The sequence below is a fragment of the Aspergillus foveolatus genome, assembly GCF_047715535.1.
Source record: "Aspergillus foveolatus strain CBS 279.81 unplaced genomic scaffold BDW70scaffold_159, whole genome shotgun sequence".
Lineage (NCBI taxonomy): Eukaryota > Fungi > Ascomycota > Eurotiomycetes > Eurotiales > Aspergillaceae > Aspergillus > Aspergillus foveolatus.
The window spans coordinates 1-10,056 of NW_027396223.1; the positions used below are offsets into that span (position 1 = coordinate 1).

The 10,056-nt window shown below is 50.9% G+C and overlaps 2 protein-coding genes across 2 annotated transcripts; one reads left to right on the forward strand and one right to left on the reverse strand.

Moving 5' to 3' along the window:
- Positions 1–614: 614 nt before the first annotated feature.
- On the reverse strand, positions 615–2,626 carry BDW70DRAFT_166873 (CocE/NonD family hydrolase; the record flags this gene model as incomplete). The annotated part of the gene is made up of 1 exon (XM_073742108.1): positions 615–2,626. The coding sequence occupies exon 1, from the start codon at positions 2,382–2,384 to the stop codon at positions 615–617; it is 1,770 nt and encodes a 589-aa protein (XP_073590813.1). The 5' UTR covers positions 2,385–2,626.
- A 426-nt stretch (positions 2,627–3,052) lies between these two features.
- On the forward strand, positions 3,053–9,217 carry BDW70DRAFT_166875 (MFS transporter; the record flags this gene model as incomplete). Its single annotated transcript, XM_073742109.1, has 8 exons — positions 3,053–3,255; positions 3,364–4,158; positions 5,696–5,754; positions 7,459–7,524; positions 7,622–8,209; positions 8,253–8,382; positions 8,422–8,689; positions 8,789–9,217. 8 exons carry the CDS (start codon positions 3,053–3,055, stop codon positions 9,215–9,217), a joined length of 2,538 nt encoding a protein of 845 aa, XP_073590814.1.
- Positions 9,218–10,056: the final 839 nt, after the last annotated feature.

The following is a 10,056-nucleotide window of genomic DNA, read 5'->3' on the forward strand; positions in this document are numbered from 1 at the left end:
CAAAAATTTGCGGTCTTAATTTAAAGACCAAAACCATTTGGTTTTGGATATGGTTGCGGTTAACCATGGTCTTTGCGGTTAGTGCCGCAGTCTAGCTATAACCATAACCTCACCGCAGAGCGAGGTTATTAAAATCTCATAACCATCACCTCACCGCGCGGTTATGGTGATGGTTAACCGCGGCTAACCGCGGTCATGCCGCAGCCTAATCCATACATCCGTCTAAGGCCCAATATTACTGGCTACATGGTTGCCCAGGTGAGAGGACACACCCACACCATCCCCTGGATGAATCTGGCGCCAGCGTCCCAGTCTTATCAATCCCCCACCCTTATGACTGCAAAACCAGCACGGAGCTTGCTCGGGCTGCCAGGTGGCTTCCATGTTGGTGGGTTGAGGGATATTATCGAGGTTGACTGCGGGGGACCATGCTTCAGGCCTTTAACGTATCTCGCTACTAAAAATAGTAATATAGTACTGAAAAAGCCGATTACAAAACCATCTGGAGATAAGTCTGCAGCAATTTATTACATGATAGCTGACTCAAGTGTGTAAGAATTGTCAGAGTCGGGACCCTGCTTCACATGGTACAACCCGTAGCACTCCCCCAGCAGTTACACGAATGGGAGAACGACATGGCTTGCATATTCGCCCCCTAAATGTAGGTAATGTTTTCCCTTGTTGATCGAATACCGGCTGCTTCCAAACTTGCTCACCGAACGGCTCCTTCCACCCACAACAACCCTGATCTGCTCTCCGACCTCGTATTCGATACCCATGGCCCAAATGCCAATGTCAAGTCTTACGATTGTGCCTGGCGTGATTTTGTCTTCCCGGTCATGTGGATGAAACGGCCAGTTAGGGTGGATGCTCTTGTCTTTGTCGATAGCGCGGTGAGAGGCCCTAATAATACCCATAGGCCCCTTGTATATGATCACTTCCGTCGCCTGCTCAGGCTCGATCTCACTGAACGAAGTAACCGGAATGCCTTTCCAGGGGATATTCAGGTTCTGCATCTGCTTGCCATCGGCGCCTAGCTTCTCAATGGTGATGTAGACATCCATGTCGTTGTGGTCGGGACATGACATGTATAGTACAGCTTTCGGCAAGCCCATGATTTGCGTTGTCCTGTCGAACCTGTGCGTGAAAGAGAGGTGGTCATTTGATTCCGAATTGTAGCCTGTTCGTGAAGTCGATACATCAGCTTCGTCAAACGAGATGGTACCCCTCGCGCTGAGAAAGCCGTGCTTGTATTCGGTACGCTCAGGGGGAAATGAAGACTCGACTATGTTCTCGTACGATTGAGGATCCTTGTTGCCGAACCGAAGGAGTGCCATGCGGACTCTGGGTGTGTGTTCCCACCCATTATCCTCCCCCTTGAGGTATTTGTCCATAAACTGGAGCAGCTCGGCCCTGGAGTTTTTGTCTCCCCAGAGGTCGTACCACTCCTGCCAGGGATGCCAGCGGAGCCACTTGTCGGGAGTATTAACTTCGAGCCATCCACGGATGGACCCCATACCGTGCATGGTATTCGTCCAAGTGCCGGTAATGTACGTTGGGATCTGGATCTTCTTCATATCCGGTCTCTTCTCGTCCCATTTGGGACTAGCTAGAGGTGACTTCTCAAAAAGTAGTCGAGGACTATCAAGCCCGTTCCTGCCTCTCAGCATGTGTTTCACAATGAGCTCGTCAAACAGCTCGCCGCAGTAGATTCCGCCGCGAGCAAAGTGCTCTCGGTACATATCACCGCAGCCCTCCCACGGAGCGATAGCCTTGAGACTCGGAGGCTGGAGGGCGGCAGTGCCCCACATGGCAATAGCCAGGTGCGAGTTACCAGCTAGTCCCACATTGCCGTTACACCACGGGAGTTTCGCTAGGTATTCCACGGCGTCGTATCCATCCTGGCTCTCTTGTTTGCCATGGCAAGCCATGACACCTTCGCTATCGCCGGCACCTCGATTATCGATATTAACAATGGCGTATCCGCGCGGTACCCATTCGGCAGGATCTGGCGCCTCAAACTTCTCAAGCCCGGATAGCGCACTATCCTTGATGCCCAGATTCCAAGACGTCGTGTATGGCAGAATGGACAAGCCGTTGGCCTTCTTCCCGAAAGGCGACCAACACACAATGGCGGGGACCTTATTTTCATTGCTGTCAGGCCCGCGGTAGATATCGGCGTTTAACTTCACCCCATCGCGCATGGGGACCATAAAGTCGTGCTCCACGAGGATGTCGCACGGTAAAGGCCGTGCCTTGGGATGATTTGGGTGAATCCAGCCCTTGCGCAGCACTTCGTTACGAGGATTAAAGCCAACATATCCGGCCTCCCCGATTTTGGGCGGACGGAGCGGCTCAATGAGCGTGGGATCGACCGCTGACATGGTCCGAGATAGTAGGCCGATCCTGGAATATGGCAAAGTAAGGTATCGAGGGCCCTTTGTATGTTGTTACTCACAAATCTTGACGAACCTGTGCCAAGCTTTTATGGACGAAGAAGCTAGATGCAGGAAACTTGCTCGATTCTCAAATACCGATGGTCGGCCCCTCAATTACGTAGCTGTCTTTTCAGAAAGAGGTAAATACATTTTAAAGATGTGCAGGCCGATTGGAGCCAGCTTATTCCCATGGTCACTGTGGAGCGTTCCTTCGGTTCGGATCGGGAAGTCCAGAAGACAAACAGGCGGGAAAAGTTGCCGATGCCACGCCCAGAATTCGGTTATAATATTTCTTAATCAATATGGCGTCTATTTTCGGATCGGCTCGGCATGTCGTTCGCCATAGCCACATATATCGGCAACTGCACAGTGGCCAGAGTTCACTCGTGATGTAGAAGTTCCCGAACCAACAGTTACAGTGGCATCTCTGGGGCATCTGAGGATTTCATTTGCAGAGGGCCGAGGTATCCGCAGTGATATAAGATTGTCCATAATACTAGCGACCTAATCCCAATATCACAGCACCTCTTTACCATTATTCACCGGCGCTAACGACGTCTATTTTGGTTTATTCTGTGTTCCTCTAACATCGTTCACCAAATACGAGGCAAATAATGTCTACCTCTACCCAAGACCACACTGAAGTGCTTGTTCCAAAGCGACCAGGTCCCAACTTGCTCTTCGCGGAGAAGGACGTTACCTACGGTGACTGGAGGGATGACCTCGTGCGTGACGGCTATGTTGTAGTTAAGGGCGCCGTCCCCCGTGAACGTGCAGAGAAATATGCTGATGACTTTATGTCGTACCTGGAAAACTTGTGAGCCAGCTTGTTCCCTATCCACTTTTTGCTTTTGAGTTGTTCCCATTTCCCGCGCAGGTTTCAGCCGGCACAACCAACTTGGTAGCTAACCAATTATCGACGCAGTGCTGGTGGACTCGGTTTCAAGCGCGACGATCCTACGACGGTCAAAGAAGAGAATCTGCCCATTATCACCGAGAAAGGTATGATCCTCGGCTACGGTGCGGCTCATGAGAAATTTGTATGGGATATCCGCCAGGAGCCCGGTGTGATCGAAGCCTTTGAACGAATCTACGATACGAAAGACCTGATTGTGTCGTTCGACGCCATCAACGCCTCTTTCCCCAACCGGACGGATGTAAAGCCGAACAAGCCCTGGCCACATCAAGACCAGGACCCTGAGACGCCTAACTTTCGCGTGATGCAAGGTCTCGTCAATCTGCTTCCTAATGGCGATAATGATGGCGGTCTTATTGTGTGCAAGGGAGCCCATAACCTCAGCCAGGAATTTCATGCCGAGTTTAAGGATGAGCCGAACAAAATCTGGGCCTGGACGAAGGAATGGTATGGCTTTACAGAGGAAGGGCTTGCGTGGCTAAAGAACAGGGGCTGCGAGTGGGTGAAGCCCAATGCTGAGCCTGGCGACCTCATCCTGTGGGACAGTCGCACGCCACATTACAACCTGAGCCCTACGGGCACAACCCCGCGGTTTTGCATCTACACCTGCTACATGCCCGCCACAGATGCGACGCAGGAACAGCTCCTCACGAAGAAAGCCGCCTTCGAAGCTAACCTTGGAACCACTCATTGGCCGAACGCCCTGAATGTCGTGAGGCTGCCGGTCAACCGCAAGGGCGTGCCTTGCCCCTACAACGATGGCAAGCCCGTCACCAAACGTGTGTTGTCTCCTGAGAACTACAAGTTGACGGGCATTCCCTACATCCGCCCTCAGGCTGCATAAGGGTTCTCTGCTCGCCGCTGCCTACAGAGACTGTCGGGTGAATGGAAAACATGTAAATTGACTCAAACACGGTCCACATAGGATAGGACAATAAAGCCACAGCGTTTTCTGCCCAGCACGGGTTGAAAAATATAAAATATGCTGCAAGCATCCTGTGTTTCTCGTGGCTTAGCTCAGCCTGAGTGCTCTATTTAAGTTTTAAATGGATTAAATTATATCTTGTTCTTTCCCTGTTTATGCACTTGCAGATGGTTACTCTGTTAGATTGACACATCACAGGCTAACAATTTACTAGCTTTGGCGCGTAGGCAGCTGGTTTGAAACGCTCTTTGTTATTTTAAGTCCTAGCAGCTGCTACACAACTTCAATATCGGGCCAGTAGGTAGATCAAGGTGTTTGCGCTCAGAGACTACCACATAACACGCCTATCTTCAGCTTTTAGATTTAGGCTGGAGATCTCCTTTCTTCTGGTTGCACGCCATCGTGCAAGATCTCAGTTAATTCAGACCAGTCCCATTCAATGACACTAGGCCAAAAGGCGTGGAAATCTTCCATGCCTTGCCAACACTCGGTAGCTGTGTAAGGGGAGGCATCCTGCTCCGCATGCCTGCTCATACCCACTTCTGTAGTACCGTCCGCAATTCCAAAGGGATAACCAGAACCCTGGGCCGTCAGGTTTCTCATTCCAAAGCTTGGCGCCTCGAGCATGGTCGTCCCCTGCCTCAGCCGCTCGAGGTTTCCTAGGAGGCCTGTTACGGCGGCTCCGCCTTCGATACGCGTGCAGCTCTTCCTTATCAAGTCCGCTGCCGCTTGCAGGAGGCTCTGGTCTTGATCAGAGACGTGTACTGCGTGGGACACTCCGCACCGTATGCCGTGAATTGTCAGCGCAGCGACAGCGTGGAGTGGCGCTGAGATACAAGGGAGAATGGGAGGGGCTTGTGATTCGGCGGAGCGAAGGGCGAGGCGGAGAATTTTGCGGGCGGCGTTGCCGGCGATGGACGGACCGCCGCGCACGAGTGATTCCCAGGGAAGACCAGTCGAGATGCTTTCTACACTTAACTGAAGGGACTCTTCGCAAACGAGGAGGCTGTTGCGCGTTAGGAGAAGCAAGCTATTGCCATGTATGAGTGCTCTAGTCTGATCGCTTGTAGTAGATACGGATTCTTTTGTGTGCGTAGCCAATTAACTTACGCGTTATGGTAGTGAATGGACAAGAATGCCACGAAAGATTCACAACGGGGGTCTTGGATTAATTCGGCTGTTGGACTTTTCGAAGAAAAAAAATCCGTGTGAGTGCATAAATCCGTGAATTAAGGCAGGAGCAGGGCAATAACTGTACCTTAGTGCATAGGGAAGCCGGTTGGACCAGTCTATCAGGGATACCATGGCTTCGCCTATGGTCGTGATCTTGTCTTGGATCGTAGTTGAAAAGTCCGGACCCTCGTCTTTATCCACGCGTTTGCTAAGCGCGATGCAGTTTCGGCCTGCGGCGTCAAGTGTCATGGCGAGGTCCTCTGTTGCTTTGGCAGCCTCGGCCTCGTACCGACGCTGGCTTGGTAGCGAGGTGCTGTATTCTCCCGCATGATCTGAAAACACCCATGGCTCTGTTATGGATGACCTCCCTAGCTCAAAGGCGAGGATCTTCTCGAAAGTACAGACCGTCTTCCATAAAGACCTTTGCTCGGGTTCCGTCTCCGGGCGACCACTTGGTAGAGGGCCATGCTTTGGCCGTGTCAGATCAATTGCATTTGCGATACTGACTGCAAGGCTAATAAAGTTCCAAGAGGCCGTAACATTGTTATAGCATCGCTGTGCCATGGCTAGGAGCACCATAGCCTGCACTGCGGCCGGGCCAGATTCGTGTAACACATGGCCCATCAAAGTCTCGCACGACTCAAGACAAACTTGAGGGTCAAAGTCCTCAGGCGGCAAAGCAGCGGAAAGGCTTCCCAAGAGCAAAGCTAAATAGACCTGGAGCAAAGACGAATAACCTGCCTTTTGGATGAGGTTGGCCGGGCCGACAGACTGAGCTAGGCTGACCAGTCGCAGGGTCGAATCCTTGCATAACACCGGAAAGAGCACATTCGGTCCTGTGAGAAATAGATTTACCGCGTGCTGTGTGGTCTTCGAGCTAGGTACAGGACATAGTTTAAAGCCTGTAAATGCGTAAGAAGCCGCTGGGCTGTGAGACGGATGTGTATATGCAGGCCAGGCTCCATAGAGATCGAGACGGTAAGCTGCCCTGTCTAGCCATCCCAATAATATCTCGCAGTAGGTGCTACCCCTATCTTGCCGAAAGACGCTCAACATAGACGGGTTTTCTGGGCTAGCTGGCTGGGATGAGGAGTGCCGCGGCTCGTTTGTCTCGTCTTGGCGTTCTGATCCTCTTGGCGATTCCAGGTCTGTTTGGCCGATTGGTAATTCCTGGGCTCGAGTCACGCTGTGAGGAATGGAACCTTGACTCCTGCTGGAGCAAACATTCGCGCCCAGGAGCGCATGAGGACTGTCGAGCCTTGGATTCCTACCGGCCTCTTGACGGTCGACCTGCAGCTCGGGTCGGCGTAGGTTGATGGTGATGCACTCGACGCCAGCATTTTGACATGCCGAGCACGAAGGCTTACTTTCATCACAGCGGGTTTTGCGCGCGCGGCAATAGTTGCAGGCATAATTTATCCGCCGCTTTTTGCGACGTGGGGCTGTGACCTGTATTGAACATGGGGTCTGCGGCAAGGGGGCGTCCTTGGTGTCCGGTCTCCCTGTCGGCATGTCGGGCTGGTTACGGTAGTAGTTGATCTGGGGTAAAGAGGGAACGGAAAAATGGATTCGAGGGTCGTAGAGTTACTGGATCCCGACGGCAATTATTTGGGGAAGCTTAGGTCGTGCGGAATGTGGGGGCCCCGCACTTTGTAACCGACAGGAGCTGAGCACGCGGAATGTGGAGAAGATCGCGGGTGTTGGACTCGGGCCAATCGCTCACCTTCTAAGGCCCATTTGCGCAATGTTCTTCCTAGCGACAAGGCTAGAATAGAATCTCTTTGCACTTTCCATCCTGTGCAGCTATATCATCATAATTCCTGCCCTATTTTTGCTATTGAATAAACATCTTTGTTGCTCAATCTCCTCTCTATCCCTTCCACCGTCGTGCAGGCCATAGAAAATGGCTGCTATTCGAAGTGCTGACGATGTCCCGTACAAGGCACAAGTGGCCCAGGTCGAAAACATTGTCCCCGGCAAGGCCTATTCCTGCGACCAAAAAACAGGTACCGTCAAGCTCTTTGATCACAGCGAAATTGTGCTCATCCCAACCCCTAGCGGTGACCCCAAAGGTGAGCGGACTCCAAAGCGAGTAATGTCAGAAACGCGCTGCTTGATTTCAGTATCGCTCCTGTTCTGTCCAGATTGAAACTGCTAACACTGCATCAGATCCTCTCAATCTCCCTACCTGGCAGAAGTACTCCATCATTGTCATTGTCGCTGCATATGGCTCAATGGCGGTGCTGTCGATATCCGGACTGGGGGCTGTCTTTCCTCATGTTTTGCAAGAGTATGCCAACAACGACCCAGCAGATGTCAGTGACCTCATGACTTACCCCACCTTATTTATGGGCATAGGCAACTTCATCTCTATGCCCTTAACCCTCACTCTTGGTCGACGCCCTGTCTTCCTCTTCTCGCTACTCTTATCCATCAGCACAGGCCTATGGTGTGCCTTTTCCACCTCGCTTGCTAGTCATATTGGAGGCAGAAACTTGCTGAGTATGGCCGCCGGCCAGAGCGAGGCTTTAGCGCCGCTTGTTATACAAGATATCCATTTTCTGCATGAACGCAGCAGTAAGCAGGGTTGGTTTGTTGGGGTCCAAAACATCGTCGCCGCAGGCATGTTCGTTGCGACCGTGTACATCGTGCCTGACATGGGTCTCAAATGGTGGTACATAGTTGTAGCAGTTGTCAACTTTGTTACCCTAATTGCTGCTTACTTCCTCGTCGTCAAGACAATGTTCGACCGCTCTAGTGAGTGCATTGGATACACTTCTACCCCAATCTCTCTCGCCAGCCGAGACCCATCGACTCACGCAAAATTCATTTATAGATGCCGTTACCCGTCCTGATACTCCCTGTTTTTCACATACGCGTAGGTTGGAGCCAGGCGTATTTGGACCTCGAACCTGGAAGCATGACCTGAGGTTAGTGCACGGCAAGATTAATTGGCGCAAATTTGTTAGCTTTTACAAGGAAACTGCACAAGGTATCTGTATTCTACTGATATTCTGGCTTCTGCTTGTCAACGGCGCCTTTTTGGGTGTCTATGTGTACCAATCGTCGACCTTTGGCGTCATCCTCACCCCGCCACCATACAGCTTCTCCAAAACATCTCTTGGCTTCGTTCAACTTGTCCAGGCCTTGGACTGTCTCATATTAGTCCCGGTCATGGGCTACGGCACTGTTTTTATTGTAAAGAAGATGAGCCAGTGGAGGAAGGGCATCTTTGAGGTACAATAGCACCCCTCAACTTTTCCAGTTTGCTTGGGCGTTTGCAAGAGCATAGTTTATCTGTCTGCCCCTGAAGCTGACCTAGTGAATCACCTACAGCCCGAATACAGACTCCTAGCAATGGTAATTCCCGCCGCTATCGTCATTGTTTCCTGCGTCCTATTCGGAAATGCCGGTGCAGCTCAGTCACACTGGCACTGGATGGCCATTGTGGCCCCATACCACATGAGCTTTTTTGCCTTCATGGGCGTGAACATTATTGCCATCTCCTACGCCATTGACGCCTTTCCCGATCATGCTGGCGGCCTGCTGATGGTTATCTGCGTCGGTCGCGGGTTTATCTCGTTCGGCCTCAGCTATTCGACTGTCCCCTTGACGGAGACGCTTGGATACGACGGAGGCATGAACATCTTTGCAATTGTGTGCGGTGTCCTTAGCTTCATGGCGGTAGGATTCTACTTCTATGGAAAGCGTATGCGGGGCTGGGCGACCAAGATATTCTGGCCTACCCTTACTTCGTCACCCTAGGTCTTCCGTTTATTCTAAATGAAGACCCTGATTTTTATACTCTGTGGCTATACATACCAGGTAATTAATATCTGTTGTCAGCAAGATTGGAGTCGTTCTTATCATTGAGGTCCTCCTTTCCTTTTACCGACGGCTGCATAGTACGAGCAAAAGAACTGGGCTACCATCTTCTGCGCGGTCCGAAGACAATCGCAGCCACCGATAGAAATTTAACGTTATAGCAAGTAGTAGTCGGAAAGGTAGGTCTCTCCACTGCGACGCGGGTTGGGTACGACGAAAGCCTGATATCAACATTTATATAGACCAATCCAACAGACTCTATTGCGCCATCCTTGCCTTTCTTTCCGCGAATCTAATCATGATTGTGGTCTCATAATGGTAAAAACTTCAGTAAGAGTTCGGGATAATTTCAAGATACAGTAAAGTCAACTGGTGGCCGAAATATAGTCAAAAGAAGTGTCAAACGTGCAGGTCCAATGTGATGACTTGTATTGAACCTTTGCTGCATGACATGCTTGGGCAGAGGTCTCTGCTTCTTCTATCTAGCTGCGATGCTCGACTAAATACATGAAATAAGGAGGCCAATGGCTAAACTAGATTAGGAAGGTCAGAAAATCGAATAACCGAGTGGATGCTGAATAAAAGGAGGTCCTAGACGTATTGTATGGTCTACAAGAACCAACCCTATACCCTCTAATCTTAAGTTGCTACAGGCCATACAATAAAAAGACGCAAGTGTAACGGGCGTAGGTAGTATTGTTTTCAACTAGCTGTCCTGTATAAACGAGTATCACAAGCTTAGAGAAAGAAACAAAAGATAGAAGCGCAGATATCTTCCT